The sequence below is a fragment of the Azolla caroliniana genome, unplaced genomic scaffold, assembly GCF_043228905.1.
Source record: "Azolla caroliniana isolate FFs.n. ecotype wild unplaced genomic scaffold, voAzoCaro1.0.p SCAF_15, whole genome shotgun sequence".
Taxonomy (NCBI): Eukaryota; Viridiplantae; Streptophyta; class Polypodiopsida; order Salviniales; family Salviniaceae; genus Azolla; species Azolla caroliniana.
The window spans coordinates 17,069,666-17,088,469 of record NW_028230450.1 but is presented as its reverse complement, the minus strand read 5'-3'; the positions used below and the strand labels follow the sequence as shown (position 1 = coordinate 17,088,469).

Genomic DNA, 18,804 nt, shown 5'->3' with positions numbered 1-18,804 from the left:
CCACCCCGAAGACCAAAGAGATCAGGAAGTGTTACTCTCTCACACTTACTCACTCACTCACTCTCACTCTCTCTCCACCTCTCACTCCCTCTCTCTCTCTCTCTCTCTCTCTATCTCTACCTCTCTTTCTCTCTCTCTCTCTCTCTCTCTCTCTCTCACTCCCTCTCAGGGTTTGACCTGTCCTTCCCCTGTTTGGTAAAATCTAAGATCGCCCACTCCTTAGGTCTATCTAGGTCAATGAATGGAAAGATAGACACAGACACAGACACAGACGCGGTTTGAGTATGATGAGGCACCTCCTCCTTCGTTTTCTTTCTTCTTCTTCTTCTTCTTCTTCTTCTTCACACATCCGCGCATCCTCCTCTGCTCCATGGAAACCAGACCCTCGCCACTCGCTCTGGTCATGGCCTCTTCTGCCAATCACTCCTTTCCACCAGGTGCTCATAAACCCTACATCTCATTGTGTTTCTTGTTCGACTTATGAATCTTACAACACCAGTCTCTGATTTTCTTTAAAAATGTTGCGCCTTTGCTATGTGAGGTATTTTGAGAAGGGAAAACTTAGTGTAGTACGCAATATTGGGGTAACAGCAAGGGTTCAAATCTGTTACTACACAGACGTCTCGGAAATTGGTTTATGTTGGATGGCTTTAATGCATATTGTTTTTGCATGATGGGCATTAGTGCAGGAACCTTGGTGGTGTTTAGGGTTCCATAATTGTACAAGTTGCTCCTCAACAACAAACCTTCCAACATTTGAGTGAGTGGGAACTTTTGTTAAGTCTTGCTGCTATGGAAACCTGCTGTTGATATCACCTTCAGGATTCTATGGCATGGGTATACGATGGTTTTGTTTGGAGAAGAAGATGTTTTTTGTTGTTGGGAGCAATATAGCAGCGTAATGGATGGTGGTTTTGGTTGGAGAAATGGTGAATAAGAAGAGGGGGTTTTGTCATTGAGAGTAATATTATCCTCAAATATATCTATACATCGCTTGAATAGAAGTGGGGTGTGAGGGTGGGAACAGAGATGAGATGTGAGATCCATTTCCTCAAGCAGCTGCTCTATATATAGTCTTAATGAAGGTGAGAAATGAGAGTTGGTATCCTTGCATGATCATGATGTTACTTCAAAAGGTTTGCTGATATCCCTTCTACGATTTCTCATTGCCAATCACCTATTCACAGAGCTTTATCACTCAAACCTTGCATTTATTAGGCCCCTGTAGCTCTTCTATGTCTTGTTCTGAAGCCAATCTTGTAGAACCATGTGAAGTGTTCCTTCAAAGTTCACAAAGGAAAGACATGGTAATGAGAGCTTTGCCATGGCCAATCTACTTCTTTCCATAGGTACAAGATAGTTTAAGATATCTTTCCCATTGGTAGGTCTCCACTACATAATGTCTCCAAGAGGGGGGGATCACATGAACTGTGAGCAGGTCTGACTTGTTCCCATCAATGTCTTTTTCTCTGTGTTAATTTTGGTATAAGCTTATGTATGTGCATGATCTGTGTCTCTCTCTTTATGTGCATCAACTGTATGCAAGTGTTCTCTTGCAACTCAAGATACCAGATAAGAGATTGTTTGTGGCGCTTCTGTTTTATATGATGTGGCATATGTTCCAAAACATATATTTTAATAATGGATAGTGGTCCTAGTTCTGGGGCCAAGAGCTGATCATAAACCTTTGAAAAAGAAGCATAGCTTCCTCAGAACATAGGAAATAAGTATTTAACAATGGTATCCCATTGTGCCATTTAATGTCAGTCACCATACTATGCCCATGCTATTGCGTGTTTGAATAACATTTACCCATTTGTTATCCCATGTAGACCAAATGCATGCATGAAGGAAAATGTAGTAAAATGTCATCTTGAAGTTATCAATTCCCCATTTGCATTGAACTCTTTGGTGTCTCATGTCATTTGAAGAATGTGATGTCCTCTTTGATGTCCACTCCAAGATGCAAATGAGATTTACAAAATGCTGTTGGATGTACAGCCTCAAATGCGGGTAATGTTTTCTGTTGCTCAAACCCTACATTCTCCGCAGTATCATTTAGTAAATTAGTGCAAGTAGTGAGCATTGAACTCAGATGCATGGGCTTATAAAGCAAAATATGGCTTAGTGCTATTATAATAGAGGATGATGATGACAATATATTAATGTCTACAAGGGGCCAATATTACCAATGGAACCAACAATTGTTATAAAGAACAGTTCCTAGCGATGTAGTTTGGGGATTTTGTGATGATAGAATTAAAGGAAAGTGGAAATTCTGAATTGAAAAACTTAACTAGTTGCCAAATTTTACTGTTTTGATGCTCCATGTGTTTAGTTCTTTCATGGACGAGCATATAGCATGTGGAGTGTCATCAGCGACGGTCCTGCCCTCTTTAGGAGTTCTTGAAAGATATTACAACTTTGTGGGGTATTCTTAAAAAAAGATGTCAAATGTCCTCATAGGTGAGGCATTCTAAAGTGACATGTTTTTATGTTTTTATGTTTTTCGTACACTGAGGTTGCGTAGGTCATATATTCTCTTTTATATTCAGCTAGTTTCCATTTCCAGTTTCATTGTGTGAGCATGTTTGCATCAGTGTGGTAGCGTGTCTCAGCTTCTTGGGCATTGGTATCCAGATGTGAGCTTGGGCAATCTCCATCTCCTGTGGAGGGTTTCCAATATGGCCGATGCAAACATCAACACATATTCTCCAGTCTGTTCCCTGTTTGTGCACTCCAAATATTCTTGAATTTGGCATCGTGCAAACCAGATGACTTGAACCCAATTGGATAAAAGGAATTTGCAGAGCATACATCCATGTGTTGCCCCTTTGGTCTTTTCCATACATAACGGATCTTGTGTCTCGTCTAAAAGTTATACCATCTTTGTTTGTACCATTTAAGGATATTGCATTCCATTACTATATGTATCAATGTATCACTTGATTATTGAGTAGCCTTAAGTTTGTCTCTTTCTTTGACAAAGAAAGAAAGAAGATACATTATCGTCTTTTAAGAGGCCAAAATGGCCTATAAGACCAAACAAGAGATTACATCTTAAAATGTTGTCTTGTCTTTGAGAACAAACCAAAATTTAATGTTGTCTTAAAATGTAACCAAGTAAAAAAGTCAATAGAAATATAACAAGATACAACTAAAGAATCTCGTCATCTAGACATGTAAGATTCTCGAGTAAGATATACCATACTATTTTTTGTCAAAATATCTCTAGCATAGGTCAATCCAGAATGGAGAGATCTCTGAAATGAGGGAGCAGCTGTGGTTGTGGGAGATAATGGCCTTTCTCTGTTGATGACAAGGTGGTGAGATTGTGGTCCATAAGGCTGGGGCCTACGTGCAAGACGAATTATTATTCCTTATCTTTTAACCCCTTTGCAATGTCCTAGTCGGGAGCCTATTTGTGTAGCCTTTGATTGACTTGTAACATGAGTAGGAGTGATGGGTCTAAAGAAAGTTGTGATTGTTCTTTGTTGATGAGTTTGTGTGATGGTATTGTTGTCCCTAAACAACTTACTCCTTGTGTCTCTTGAGTTCTAGCAAGAAAAGCCCTAGGCACCATTGGCCCTCATATTCCATTACTTGGCGTAGAAGAGGCAATATTATCTCCCTCTTATTAAAAACGGTGTGATGACAAGCATAGTCTTCTTCAGATTCCACTCCCCGATGACACAATTGGAAAATTCTTTCTTCTAGAGGTATTCATGCATAAATGAATACCTCAATCTCTTACTGATGTGAAGTTCACTGCTGCCCTATCACAGTGTGCAGCACGTGAAATAGAGGAAATACTAATGACTTGTCATTTCAAACACATATATCTCCATATAAGAGGGCCTGATTATCAATCCATCCTATGATGTGTAAAAATGTCTTATAGTGGGCCATATTCCTACCAAGATATGTTGAGAAGCTGTTTCATGTTATTTTATTTTCCAAGTTGATAATATCAGTTCTGATCACTCTATTCATGTCCACTTTTGTCGTGTTTAGATGGGACAATCCAAGCTAAATTGGAACCGTTGTAGTACATTGTTGCTTATGCCATGTGACTCAAAACCATTGTTGCATTTCAGCATCACCATGTTCAGCGAGTTGTTTTGATGACATAAGTGCCAACCTTGAGTACCTTTGTTTAGGGAGCTCCAAAAGCTGTTGGATACTGGTTTTTTGTCTTGATGATCATTAGGGCTGCTCCTACCACTGCCTTGATTATATCATGGGCCATTGATGCTTTGCTTCTTATCGTGTGGGCAATCATTGAGACTAAAGGTCTCTCAAAACCTTTCTAGTTATTTTCCTTGTTAAGACTCAGTCCCCAGGTTTCTACACCATATTAAGAGTTGGTGTGACAAGTGTATCAAATAGCCACAATTTAGTTTGTGACTCTTGGATTTGCAATGTGCACATTGTCTGTCAAGAGCATCAAGGGCTGCATATCCATGAGAAAATCAACCGCAAGCAACCTCTGATATGAGGCCCTGTGAATGTTAATCCTAGGTACGTGTAGAATTGTGTATATGCCACCTTTTCCTCTTCCACGAAGGATTCTGGTTCTGATCTGGTTACCATGCTTGAGTGGTGTTAAACACCATCACTTTAGTTTTATCTATGTTTACTGACAAAGTTAAACATCATTACTTTTAGTTTTATCTATGTTTACCATCAAAGTTTTGTCCATACAAAATACTTTAAGGTGTCTTTGTAACCCCTTCAGAATGTCAGAGATCAGCACAATATCAGCATATAGTAATATTTGTATGGCTATACCTGCTGGACATGCTTCTGATCCACAAAATCTCTCTATGTTATGTGATTCATGATCTCTATGTATGACTTCTAGCTGCTGCATGACATTAGTATGTGGTAGTGTTGAAGGCTTTCTGGAAATCTATAAATTAGCAATGGGAGAGAAATGACGATGATGATTGGTATTAATTAACGTCTGCAGGGGAAAGGCCATATGACCCATGGGATGAGTAATGGTTAGAGAGCGCTCTCTCCAGCCATATTGGTGAGGGGTAATAGCAGAGATAAAGGACAGGAAAAGCATGAGTTTTGTTCTGTGATTGAATAAATGAGCAACAAGCATTCCTGGTATGTTGGTGATGGTTCTGTCTTCATCAGGAGTTCTTCAAAAATAGTACAGCCCTGTAGGAATACATAAGAATCTTGCCTGATGTCCTCATATGCGATGTATTCCAAAGCGACATGCTCTTCAGTTTCTTGTAATTGAGGCAACATAGGTTACATATTCCCTTTTTCCACTGAATATTCCGCAGCACCATGTGAGTGTGCATGCATCAATGTAATGGCACCTTTTGCTCTCTTGCACATGGGTGTTTAGAGTGAGCTTAGGCATTAGCCATCTACCTTTGACAATTTTGCCAACATTGAGTTTTAATGTGTCGGCAATAAACATTCAAACCTAGATCTATGTTGGACTGTTTTTTCATTTTGAGTTGAGCTTCCAATAAAACATCAACTCCTGTAGATTATTTTCCTCTATGCTCACATCCAGATATCCATCAACGTTTATAGCTCGCAGTCCATTTCTGGATGTTATAGCTGAACAAAATAAATTTGCTTTGATGGTTTTCTGCAGTAAGCATCCAATCAATCCCAGGGGTTTTTGAGGAGAAGATTGGAGTATTGTCCTTACTTTCAACATGCTTTTGTAAACTCCTAGAAGGGTATAGAACTCTATTGACCTTTCAGTTTCTAGTAGTAGTACAGTGTATGGGGTTAACCCCTAAATGATAGAGAAATAGAAATCTATTAAAGTCTTTTAACAAGCCAAGGGACAACAACTTCAAATGGTGTCTCATCCTTGAGGATAACAAACCAAAATACATTTAACTACATTGATAGAACTGCCTAAGGTATCACAGAATATGGTTAACTAAGCCTTAAAACATTCTAAGTTAAGATACATGGAAACTTCTGCCTCCAAAGGATCTCTTACATGGGGCCAACCAAGATGGAGAGATGCCTGAAGCTAGGCAAGGGCCTTTGGTATAAGGTATAATGGCATTTATTCGCCAATGATGCGGTTGACAAGGTTGTAGCCTAGGTGCATGAAAATTTGCTATTTCTTGATTTTTTTAACCCTTTTCAAATGTTTTCACTGATACCGAACTTGGGGTAGTTATTTACTTGTATCATGAGTAATGGAGGTAAAGAAAGTTTCTTCTTGTTAATGAGCTGTTGTGATTTATTTGTTGCCTTTGAAGTTCTAGCAAGAACAGTCGCAACCACTGGTCTTTGTGTTTCATTACCTGCATAGTGGGCCTTGCAATTGAATGTGTATATATATTGTTACTAAAATTTGATAAAAGTGCATAAACACATGCAAAGAACCAGCTTGTTGCTATTGATATTTGAAGTATTAAACGTATTCTACATATTAAATGTATTCTATCTTTATAATGCATATTCTTTTTTCTAATAAAAAATTGTAGAAAACTTGATAATTACATTAACAACACTGATTCCACATCCCAATGGCGGAGTTGGCAGATTTGTTCTTCCACATATTTGTTTGCATATTTCTGCACTTGAATTTCTAATTGATGCAAATAGGTCATGAGCTGGCATTTCACACTACAGGGTGCAAGAGATTGATGTGCACCCATGGCGACCTGATGATAAATTCAACCAGCAATTTGTATAAAAGTAAAATCTATAATTATGCCCATGCACCAATCATGCGATCTATCTCTGCTAATCGTGCTCATGAACCACCTGATCTCTCTGTGTAATTTAATATCTCATAATTTTAAAGACCAAAGAAAGTTGGTGATAGTGGAAATCATTGTTTCACTCCAATCACACTAGCCATGATCTTTGAGAAACCATTAGGATATACGTAGCTTATAGATTGCTCATGGCATATCTACTGAGACTCCAAGGACCTCTCTAGTCACTGCATGTGGTTCAGTGTCGAAGGCTTTCTTGAAAGCCACAAACAATAGATTCTCCTGTTATGTGTGCTTCCTTACTTAAGAAGGGCCTAAGGGTGAATATGTGATCCAAAGCAGTGAACCCCTTTCCAGAAACCTGCCTGTCGAACTAAACAGTAGCCATTTCTCTGCCCACACACTCAATTCTTACTCTATGATCATGCTGTATATAGTTTGGCCAAGTGGTGGCCAATTTGTATCATGGGATCTCTGCTCATTAGTTGGTACAAAATGAAAGAGTGAGATGTACGGTGAAGTTCCACCATGTGTTCAACCCCCTACATTCTGAGATACATAATGCAAAAGTGTCAATGGTAAACCTAAAGAAATTAATAAAAACCTAAAGCAAGTAGAAAGATGTTATGTAAGGTTATGTAACCATTTGAATTGTTATGCTGCAGGTGGGACATCAGCGGATGTATGCATCCAAACTGAAGAAATACAAAATTAAAGCATATTCGTCAGTAGAATGAAAGCCCCTTTGCTAAATCATTATTGTAAATATGCTCTTCACATGTTTTCAAAAGCTCCTTTTTTGTGAAGGTCTTTTAAAGAAAGATTTAAAACAAAAGCAAATGGAGAGGTCAAACGATGGAAGGCGGGGAAACGACATAATGCACATTCAAAGGTGAGAATGACTGATCAAACAGATAAACACCCAAGATACCCAGAATACCTCTAAGAGGTGTTCTGGTAGATTTTCAAAATGTTTAGTATGGTTGGCTATCTTTTTTATTATGATTAACTTTAGTTTGCCTTCATTTTATCCTGAAGAAATTGAATTTTAATTAACTTCGCCCTGTGGTTGTAGACCAACAAGCAACTTCGTCAACTCCGACAACCTACGGTTGTGCATCCTGCATATGCTACTATAATGAAGAAGCTCAATTTTCTCGGTTGAGAGAGTAAATAGTCTAAAATAATGTAGATGATTACCTAAGCTGACTGAATGCAGCTGGAATCCGCAAGCAATTTTGCAAGAACCCAACAAAAACGGGTCATGATTGGAATTTAGGTGTAGTCTTTAGTTCTAGGAGGAACTCTACTTAGAATTTTCTCTTATCTTACTCTAGAAATACTGTTATGGTGCAGTCAAGGTTTTCATGTTCAACTCATGACCAAGGGTAATGGTCCCATCAACCCTCAGGCCAACTTACAAATTTATGGGAGAATTTCAAGTTTTGTGCCTCCATTTTTTTTAAATGAAACATAGTATGGAGTTATTCTACCTTCCTAAAATGTGTATTTTGAAATGAAAGCATTGTGCCTCCCTTCTTTTAAAGTGAAACTTAGTATAGCATTATTCTGACTTCGTAAAATATGCATTTTGTAATGAAAGCATAGGCCAACCGCCAATTCTCCCACTCCCAAATATTGGCCAGAATAACTCTATACTAATGCATTGTGTTGAACATATATATAGAGTACAAATGTTCTTGTATGTAACAAGCGTATTACACTAAGTATTTAATGAGAGAAACAAAGAGATGCATATTACTCATCCTTGCAGCCATTTATTCAGATTTGCAGTCCTTGCAAAACCATTTGTCTTTCAAAAGGTTTTTGAATTTTTGTCAAATGTGGATGTATTTGGCAAACATAATGTAAGTAGACAGTACACCATAACACGTGTATGCATTTGGAATGAATAAAAATAGTGACTGAGGAAAGGGAAAGTGAACAAACAAAATGGAGATCACAACCATAAATTGTTTTAAAAAGTTAAAAGCCCAAAATAAATTTTATTAAATCTATGAGACAGGGATTGAATTTGTTAACTGAGACCAACAATCTACACGGAATGGTGCCCATACACGGTTACAGGGACATCTATGAAAAGTCTGAAAAGATAAAAAAGAACCTCAATTTTGATTAAAGCTATGAGAACAAATATATATAATACATCATTAGCTTAATTGAGCTATGTTAGTTGAGACAATAACAATCTATACAAGATGATGTCAAGACCGAATTAGAGAGTATAGCCACAAAAGGTCATTTTCAATCTTCAAACAAATCTGCCCCTTCCTCCACATCATCAGTGTGAAGATTCCCTTGCTGGGCCATCATAATCCGATAAACACGTCGTGAGCAAGCTGGACCCACGCGTCGATTACTCTCTGGTCCTAGAAGCCCCTCTTTCATTAGATCTTGCAAAAGGAATTCCTTCTCATGCACCTAAAATAGATCAAACAATTAATGAAATGCTTTAGTCAACAACCGTCAAGTCATAATACCAAAAAATGCTTAAAACTTGTTGGACATCAACAAGAATACAGCAGCAGTTATACCGTTCTTAATGGATCCAAATATGCTTCAAAAAGAGCATTCATCGAAGGATACTTCTTTGCAATTGCGATCGCACAGGCTCCAGAAACTTTTGGCAATGCTACCAACGCTTTCATCCTGTGCAAGGAATATACTAGTGTACTTAAGTTAAACATGAATAAATAAGACAGGAATGTCAGCTAAGTGATCCCTACCAGAGATTCTTTTTTATCATATTGTTATTCGGGTCATTTTTCACCACATGATCTCCATTCGCACTTAAAGAAAGTGCCGACAATTTGCATCTTTGAAATGAATAATCAGCATGGCATAAGTTATAGTCTAATATAGACAAATAATGAATCATCAAGTATAGATAAATAATAGCCAAGGACAACAATAACTCATTAAGGAACAATAATAGACATTAAGGTATATGAGATATACTTGAATGGACACTCTGCTAAACTCCGTGTTAACCCCACAATATGTTCAGCTACTTCGGCTTCATCAAGGCATAAACGTGAATGCACACCATCGTAGGATGTTATTAGTTTGGCCAAAATCTACCATTGCGAACAAATAATAATAAACACAACAAAGTTAATAATTTAAAGACCTTCAGAAAATCCAAGATAACCTGTATTCTCTAAGAACATTAGTTTTGTAGGCATGTATATGGTAAGGAAAAATTCTGGAAAGCCCGAACTTTTCCTCATTCCCCAAATGCCGAAAAAATTCACATTCCCCAAATGCAAATCACCCACTCCCTCTAGTGCAATCGTATGGTTAATTCACCTCCTTTCTCTCAATCATATGTACTACATGAGCAGTTACATGGCCACGCATCCTTTGTTTGTCTTTCGGGGGATAAAGGTGGTTGGGAAAATAGCAAAAATTAGCTGCCTTTGGGGAAATAATGAAAAGTCGAGGGCATTTGGTAAAATAAAGAAAAGCATGGGAGTTTCAGGAGTTTTCCTTAAGATTATATACATATATGTATGTATGCATATGCTTCATAAAGAAAAATTGAGTGTACGTGATTCATTGTGTTACTTGCTCTACAGGTGGCCGAATCCAACTGTTTTCAGGATTCTTATACTGCTGCTGCTCTCTGCCAAACATAAGAATACATCAATCCAGTTGCCATGAAGCCAAACAAATTAATATCACCTCCCAATCAAGGTTGCATGTGGTATGTCATGTGTGCTAATGAAGATTTGCATGCGGAACATTAATCAAGACTATGCATATGGAAATATCACTCCACATGTGAAAATAATAATGTTTAATCAAGGCTACATGTGAAACATAACACAAGAATACTAATTTTCAAACCTTTTATGCAAGTATCTCATAAGCTTGTTGATCAAATAGCATAAGGTGAAGCCAGGATATATATCTTGCAACGATTTGATATGCTTATCTAGAGCATGCTTGTTGATCATGTCAACAAATTCCTCGGCTTCTAGCACAACAAGGACATATGATATAGGTGTGCTTTTTAACGATAGCTGCAGAATGTCATAGAAAGATCTATTAAACTTTATTATTGTCTTTTTCCCATTAAAATCTTTCTTTGCAATCATATAAAAAGATATATCTTCAAGCACATACAGACCTGAGGTCTGGATTCTTTTGATGATTCCACTTCTTGTGATTCTTGGAATTGAGAATCCCCTTGTGAATTCAGTAAAGGATCATCGGACGGAAATTGCATTTTCCAGGTCACAGTTTTCTTAACTGGATTCTGCACGAGATGATACTTAAAGCCCTTCTCAGCAAAACGAGTCAAAAGATGGCCTGACCATAAAATTTAGGACAGAAAAGTCCATTGAACACCCATAAACAATAAACAGCATGAAACAAAGCTTTGTATGCCTACCCTAAGCATTAGTAAACAAGAGAACCAAAAGTAGAGGAGAGGTAAAGCACAAGAAATCATTGCATGGAAATAAAGAAAGAAAGAGAATTCAATTCTCTTTGTATAAGAGGTTTTCTGGAAAAATTTACTGCGGCACGAAGGATCTTCAAAACCATAACTTACAAGGGAAATGGGTTCTTGCAAAGAAATAATATTTGAATAAATCATAAAAATCACATGTTGATTGCTAATAACTAGAAAAAAATCAAACATATCAATAATAGCACAGAAAGAAAAGAAATGCAGAAGTTACCTCCAACCAACCCTCCTTCCAAAATCTGAGTGTCCACAAATGCGGTGATATTCTGTAAGGCAAACTTGCCCTTCTCCCATTTTCCCTTCTCTTTCTCCATTTTCCGTCTCTCGGTTGCTTCTGCTCTCAATTCTTCCTTCCTTTTCCTCTCTTCCTATTACAAAATGGAATTTCCAAAAAGGTTATATATACCTTCTTCTCCTAAATTGGAACACAAAATATTTAGTGATTTCAATGTGATATTGAAAGTGCTAGCTCACACCTCATTCTTCTGCCTCCTTGCTTCTTGTTGCCTTCTTTTCTCTTCTTGTTTCTCACGTTGAAGGATCTCCCTTTCTTCCTTCAATTTCTGCTTTCTGGCTTCCGCCCTGTCTTTATCTTTCACCCTTCTCTCTCCTTTCTTTTGCTTTTCTATTTCTTGTTCTATCAGAGTTGTTCTTATGATACTTTTCTTTGGCCGTTTACAGCTTACACTATCACCACTATCGCTTAGCTCCATGTCTCTTTCCTTCTGTCTGGTGGATTCATAGAGCTTTTTTTTCTGTATTGAATCTTGTTCACTAGTATTGCTTTTGTTCTCATAGACGTCCTCAACATGGACATCATTAAGTTTAGATTTCTCAGTTTTCCTCATCATTTCTTTCAACTGATCATTCCATCCAGACAAGGAACCATCTGATTCATCACTATGCAAACTAAAACATGCCTTGTAAGCAACTTTTGTATCATTTGCATTATTGTCTATGTCCTTTATCTCTAGACAAACCCTGTCACTGACGTCAAGATGTGTATGTTTTTGCCCATGGTTCGACTTCAACTCCAGAGAGCAGCTCTTAACTTCACAAACAGACGTGGATGGAGTTGTAATGGTAATAAATGAAGCACATCCACTTTCATGTTGTGGACTACTAACATTTTGAAAATCTTTAATACCCTCAATTGAGCATGTTCTTACATCTTTAATACCTTCACTTGAATGGTTTCTTTCAAAATGCTTGTAATCCTCCAATTCAAAAGAAGAAGAATGACTTGGTGAAGTGTCTAGAATACGGCTATGATCATGGCCATGGGCTACGTCCACATTCTCTTCAAACTTGGGGTTTGGACTATGACATGATGCAAATGTAAACATACTTCTTTTATCAACTGATTTGCGCTTATTGTCGCATACATGTGCATATGATCCATCTGATTCTGTATCAGAATCAAGACATACTACTTTCGTTTTGCCTGCACCAGAAATCCAAAAGCTTTTTTTCATTACTAAAAGAAATATGTGGATAGATCTACAAGAATTCTCCATAGAATCAATCCGACAAGACCTGTTTATTTATGTGTGTATAGATATTAAAAAATATGCTATCAAAAACACACATGGAGTCAACCTACAAACCATACTCTTATATATATTTCGAAAAACTTAACAAAAGAAAGTGCATGTTCTATTTGAAAATATGGTACTAAAAGCCTTTTGTATCATGTTAAAAATATTACGAGCAAGGAAGAGTATAATCTTTTGACAGAACACATGGAATCAACATTACAAGCCCTATTCTTCAACTATATATGTGTATGTATGTGTGTTACTGAAAGGAAAATGCATGATCTATCTCAAAACATAAAAAATTGATTACAGATCCAAATCTTATTTGTCATACTAGAAGAATTGAGTGTTTACCATGGACCCATCCATCTTACCCATACAAACCCTTTCTCATACTTTGAGAACTTTTAAGAAGAAAAGGGCATTCGATGTCTCATAAACCAAATTAAGAGAAAACAAGAGTAATGGGTCTATTTCAAAACCAGTTTTAAATCGTAACCCAAGCCTCACTTTTCAGTATAAAAATTTGATGTGTGCATTCAATAGAATCACACAGCTTCTGCATAGAATCCCTTCTCATATATGTATACATATAAAATGAAAGTGAAAAAAAAGGGGTACCCAAGAATCCTAATGATGCATCAGAAGGAACCAATGAATTGATCAAATTTCTAATATTGCATCCGCGAGAAACACAGAGGAAGGGACGCAAACCTCACCTTGGAGATGGGAAGGTTTCGGAATGGGAGAAGGGAGGGAGTCTGAGAGGGTAACAAATTCAGTGTCCGGATCGATCTTCATCTCTCTCTCTCTCTCTCTCTCTCTCTCTCAATAGAAGATACTGAAAAGGAATGAGAGGGAGAGAGGCCGAGACAGAGACCTCTTGGCTTCGTTCAAAAAACTGAAGACCAGAACTACTGTCACACTATGTATGTACGTATGTATGCATGCATGCATGTATGTATGTATGTATGTATGTATCTATGTATCTATGTGTGTGTGTGTGTGTGTGTGTGTGTGTATGATTGAATCAGAATGTATGTGTGTAACAGTGTATGTATGCATGCATGTGTGTATGTGTGTAGCAGTGTATGTATGCATGCATGTGTGTAGCAGTGTATGTATGCATGCATGTGTGTATGTATGTATGTATGCATGCATGTGTATGTGTATGTATGTATGTACATACATACATGTATTGTTCTTTTCTAAATTACAAGAATACCCCCCAGTCCAAAACACAGGGTCGGTCATCCCCAATTCTCGCTATACACTAGAGATGGCTCTCTCAACTCTATGGAAACCCAAAGAAACCCTCTCTCACACATTATTCGCTCCATTGTTGGCATGGCTCTGTTGCTCCTACGGAGACCATGAGGCATGAGGTTCCAACTAAGTTATGTGTGGTGTGGTGTAACAAAAGGTGCGTGAAAAAAAAGTCGGGATTCTTGACCCACATGAGACCTTGTGTTGATAACTCGATCGCTTACCCCTGAACGATGCTGATCAGTGGAAAAGAAAGAATAATTTGTCCTTTTGTTCAAATGTCATGTCCCTTCTACTGGGTTGTGAAATCAAACAAAACAAACCTCTTTAAACCATCTTCTTTGTTTCAAGACCCCCATTGTCATGCTCAAACATTCAAAACCCTACTAGTTGGTATTCTTAGTAAGCCCCCCATGAGTTTTGACCTTGTAGACAAACTCAAGCTCTATGAATCACATTCCAATACAAGGATGTGGGGGTTGTTAAGGTAATTTGGTTTGTGAGGGTGTTCCCCATATTCAATGTAGCGACTTGGGATGTTCTATCAAAGGCACTTGCCCCGATATATCCAATGGGTGCTCTCAAATAAAATTCTAGATGGCGCATGACAAAGGCCTTGCACCATTTACAATATTGTGGCATGCACTAGTTTTAATCGTAGGCATTTATGACCTATGTTGTTTCCTCGAGTGTTGAGAATGCGAATCCAATCACCGAGTAAAAACTTATTGACAAAACCATAGATTTTTCAGACGACATGAGTCAAATCTGCCATGCCGACCATAGCCAACATCCCATCCATTGAACGACATCCAACAGAAAGGACAATTTGATAATTTTGGGATGAAATTTTAAATCCTCAATTGCCACACCAACATCGCGGGGATTTCCTTGAGTGCCATGTGGCATTTGAGTAAAACCCACAATCGAGGAATGCACCCTTACATTGAGGAAGTCTCTTGAACGCCATGTGTGAAAAGGCGCCGAGCTTCGAGGAAATCTTGAGAGGCAGGCAGACTTTTCCCATAATCAAAGGGAAGCTTGCAACTCGAGTCGAGGAGCTTCTCCTTATGCCGCCACACTTTGCTGATGTTGTTGCTTTTGCTCGCTATCACTACCATCGTCCATATTTGCAAGTGATGTCAATTGCCCCAAGCTTTGACTTAAACCTTACACTAACAAAAAGAAAAATAAAATAAAGAAAATAAAATCCTACCTGCCCAAGCTAGACTTTCCGTTCCCCATTTTCATAAATACCCCTACTACTACCAATCACTGTTGTTCACCTATATCTTTACATAAACATTCACACAACTATTCATAGAAGCTTAAAAGACTTCATACGCATATACATCATTACATATTTTCACAGTTTTACAAAAACACATACATATTTCGAGCACATATATGTTAAAATTAATAAAACTCAATGCACATTCTTACATAAGCATATACATAGGTGTACAAGTACCCATTTACTTACATATATCAATACACGTACTCTTAGGTAGTCCTTTAATTTTCCCCTCGAATGCCCATGTGTGAGGAGGACTCTTATCATGGTGAGTAGTTGCGAGTGGTTCTTATCGAAGCTCCTAAAGCCTCTCCGAAATACTCGTCCATACGAGGGAGGACTCTATTACGTATTGTCATCAAAGGCACCAATAATGCACGACTCGTTACATGATAGGGCCACAAATAAACAAAACCTTATTATGAGCATCGCCTTGCCAAACCGAGCTCAAACCGGTTGAGAAGGCTCAAGCCGGAGCTGAACCGAACCGAACCGAACCAAACCTCTAAACCGTTTTGAAAATGCTTCCTCTTAAAACCTTATCTTCTCCATTCATTCATTCATTCGTTTAAAAGGCTTCCAAAAACCCCTTCCTCACAGACAGAGCAAAGAAGGCACATATTAGGGTTTCTCTGTCTCTCTGTCTTAGGGTTTCTCTGCCTCTCTGTCTTAGGGTTTCTCTGTCTCTCTCCGCGCCGATGGTTGGAGCAGGCTCTCTGCTCAGGGAAGGCCCGGCTATGGCGTCCTCTCTGATCCTCCATCCACTCCGACACATCGCTGCTGCTTCTTCCTCCTCCTCCTCCTCCTCCGCTTCTTCTTCGTCGTCTCCTGCTTCTGGGCTTCACTCTAAGGTACGCCATCGCTCCCCATTCTCTCGATTCCCTGAATCTGCACGCCATGCCCCACAGAGCTTCCCCTTGAAAAGAGGGTTATGCTGCCCGCCACGATCCGATCGCACGGGGACTGCCGTGTCGATCCAGAGATACTCTTCCGCTGATTGCTTGATGTGTAGCTGGAAAGGCTCGCAGAGGTATAGTATGCGGAGTTGTTTCTGCACCTCAGCAGCTGGATATCCTAATCCTAATCCTAATCCTTATCCCAACCAGAACCCGAACCCTAACTATGGTCAATCACCACCACCACCACCACCACCACCTGCCGCTAACCCTAATCCTACGCAACCACAAGCGGCTAACCCTAACCCTAATTTAAACCCCAGCCCTAATCCTAACCCTAGACAAACATGGCAACAGCAATCACCACCACCTAGGATGCAGGGCTATGGTTCGAATCCTGCTGGTGGAAACAACAATTTCTCACCACCTTCTGGACCCGGTGCGAATACAAATCATCCAAACAACAACCTGAAGCCTCCATCAAGTGCAAACACAAGCAATCTACCTAGAACAAGCGCAGCAGCAGAGGTCATTGATAAATACCTTGGACCATCCGATTTAAAGCTTGAAAAACCGAGCAACAGCAACAACAATAACAACAGCAACAATTATAACAACAATGCTTCTTCTAGAAGGAATTTCTCGGCTGGTGGCCAAGAGAAGAAGTCTGGGAAAGACCTCGTTGCTGAGAGTGCCGCATGTGCAGTGATTGAGAAGTATCTTGGACCATGGCCTGGGTTCCCACCACGGGACCCAAAGATCGATGAGTATCTTGATTCTCTCCCTGAGAATGCAGCGTGTGCCGCCATAGACAAGTACTTTGGCCCCTACAAGCCCTTGTTTGTGTTCAAGAAGAATGAGGACAATGCAGGTAATTCTCCCCCACCTCCGAACCGTGGGCCACCAAGGAGTAGGATGATGAATCGGTCTCGGAATCGTACATGGAATCCACAAGAACAAGGAGGCGGTAGGCCGTGGACTCCTCCTGAGGGTTCAGCTTCTTCTCCAATTCCAACTCCATCTCCAACTCCATCTCCAACTCCATCTCCATCTCCTCCATCTCCTCAGCCGCAAGGTCCAGCCACCATGAACCCACAAGCATCTGTTACCACACCTCCTCCTGGGCCGGGAGGCAATGGTCATCCTCAACAATCATCTTAGTTCATAGTCTCGACTAAATCCGTAAAAAATATGCCTTTTGATTTAAAAGCCTTTTTAAAATGCTTTGTCTTAGTAGCTGTGTCCCTTCCACCATGCATTATGTTTAGGCTTCAAAGTCCCTTAGGCGTCAAAATGTAAAAAGAAACTAAAAATGGAAATGGAAATGGAAAGAAACTGTCATATTGTGGTTCATCGCAACATTGCCAGTCATATATGATGGGTATGCATACTACTGTTGCCATATATTGGCAGTCATCTATGATGGGTATGCATACAACTGTTGCCATATATTGGCAGTCATCTATGATGGGTATGCATACAACTGTTGCCATATATTGGCAGTCATCTATGATGGGTATGCATACAACTGTTGCCATGTATTGGCAGTCATCTATGATGGGTTTGCATACTACTGTTGCCATATATTGCCAGTCATCTTTGATGGGCATGCATACTACTGTCGCCATTTTGTGAAATTCGGTTGAGTTGTGGTTTGCATTGTGCATTATTGTTGTCAGTGGTTTGTTATTGCAGCTTGGTTTTAAGGGTAACATGATTGAAAAATACTTATTAGAATATAAATTCCATTTCCTTTTTTTGATGGTTTTATTCATGAAGAGTTTAAATTTGTTTTTTATGAAGTAAACCCTGAGTGTTTTTATCTTACTGTATTCCCCTTACCTTGTGTGGCATAAAGTTCTTCAGCTTATGTAAGCACTGATTTTATGAACCTTTGCTTCTGGACCTTTTATATGGATATACATATATGAACAATTGATTCTTTGTGTAAAAGTATTGTCATGGTGTAGACATGTAAATTGCATTGAATTGTGATTTGGTATTTCAAGCTTGGCCTCAGAATGGTTGTGGTTGTAATGCAAGCAGATTTCTTTTAATGTTTGGTTAAGGTGAACATGACAACATAAACAATATTTTCATTAAGCTTTCACCAGGGACACTTTTGTGCACTTCAATTGTTTGAAAAACAACTAATTGTAGTTAAGTCAGTTATATGCTATGAGATAGTTTAGTTATATTTATACATTGTATGTAAGATTGCCAAAACGCTTTGTGATGTTTTGGTTGAGTGGGGAGATGATTTGACTGCATGAGGCAAATAGCAGGCGCTTTACCGATAAGCTTTTGTGTGTTATATGGTCCTACCCCATCATGCTTAATTTCCAACAAAGAGTCCTTGCTAGTTTGATTCAATCTTGCTAAATTTCCAACAAGGTGTCCTTTCTAGGTTTTGATTCAAGGCGAAATATGGTGCGGTAAGCATTGACTTGGCCCCTTCGTTTGCCCTTATGCTTCCGATCAGCTCTCTGGTCACTATGGTCGCCTCCTATCAACCTTGCCATCATTTGCATGATGACCAATTTTGTTGTTTTGGCCTCGCCATTGTATGCTCTATTGAGCTTTCCATTGCAACCAT

General features: G+C 38.9%; 3 protein-coding genes across 3 annotated transcripts; 2 read left to right on the top strand and 1 right to left on the bottom strand.

Annotated features, from left to right (window-relative positions):
- The first annotated feature begins 218 nt into the window (after nt 1–218).
- On the top strand, nt 219–8,211 carry LOC147854858 (Ribosomal protein L35). The gene is made up of 4 exons (XM_087331777.1): nt 219–437; nt 7,385–7,443; nt 7,527–7,611; nt 7,795–8,211. Exons 1-4 carry the CDS (start codon nt 285–287, stop codon nt 7,882–7,884), a joined length of 387 nt encoding a protein of 128 aa, XP_087187903.1. The 5' UTR covers nt 219–284; the 3' UTR covers nt 7,885–8,211.
- Nucleotides 8,212–8,825: 614 nt separating this feature from the next.
- EME1B (essential meiotic endonuclease 1B) lies at nt 8,826–13,666 on the bottom strand. The gene is made up of 10 exons (XM_087331441.1): nt 13,472–13,666; nt 11,691–12,658; nt 11,429–11,582; nt 10,873–11,054; nt 10,590–10,765; nt 10,308–10,365; nt 9,699–9,817; nt 9,467–9,556; nt 9,275–9,389; nt 8,826–9,161 (listed from the first exon to the last, which is right to left on the bottom strand). Exons 1-10 carry the CDS (start codon nt 13,551–13,553, stop codon nt 8,985–8,987), a joined length of 2,121 nt encoding a protein of 706 aa, XP_087187567.1. The 5' UTR covers nt 13,554–13,666; the 3' UTR covers nt 8,826–8,984.
- Nucleotides 13,667–15,931: 2,265 nt separating this feature from the next.
- LOC147854856 (uncharacterized) lies at nt 15,932–17,561 on the top strand. Its single transcript, XM_087331443.1, has one exon. It carries the CDS (start codon nt 16,011–16,013, stop codon nt 17,367–17,369), a length of 1,359 nt encoding a protein of 452 aa, XP_087187569.1. The 5' UTR covers nt 15,932–16,010; the 3' UTR covers nt 17,370–17,561.
- The last annotated feature ends 1,243 nt before the right edge of the window (nt 17,562–18,804 follow it).

What these genes read in the sequence shown, in the direction of transcription:
- LOC147854858 (XM_087331777.1), top strand. Translation starts at nt 285, where the DNA reads ATGATGAGGCACCTCCTCCTTCGTTTTCTTTCTTCTTCTTCTTCTTCT. An exon ending in TACAAAATTAAAGCATATTC is followed by an intron (nt 7,444 to 7,526) that starts GTCAGTAGAATG and finishes TTTTTTGTGAAG; the next exon opens with GTCTTTTAAAGAAAGATTTA. An exon ending in GACATAATGCACATTCAAAG is followed by an intron (nt 7,612 to 7,794) that starts GTGAGAATGACT and finishes CTGTGGTTGTAG; the next exon opens with ACCAACAAGCAACTTCGTCA.
- EME1B (XM_087331441.1), bottom strand. Translation starts at nt 13,553, where the DNA reads ATGAAGATCGATCCGGACACTGAATTTGTTACCCTCTCAGACTCCCTC. An exon ending in GAAACCTTCCCATCTCCAAG is followed by an intron (nt 12,659 to 13,471) that starts GTGAGGTTTGCG and finishes TTTCTGGTGCAG; the next exon opens with GCAAAACGAAAGTAGTATGT. An exon ending in GGAAGGAGGGTTGGTTGGAG is followed by an intron (nt 11,055 to 11,428) that starts GTAACTTCTGCA and finishes TTTTATGGTCAG; the next exon opens with GCCATCTTTTGACTCGTTTT.
- LOC147854856 (XM_087331443.1), top strand. Translation starts at nt 16,011, where the DNA reads ATGGTTGGAGCAGGCTCTCTGCTCAGGGAAGGCCCGGCTATGGCGTCC.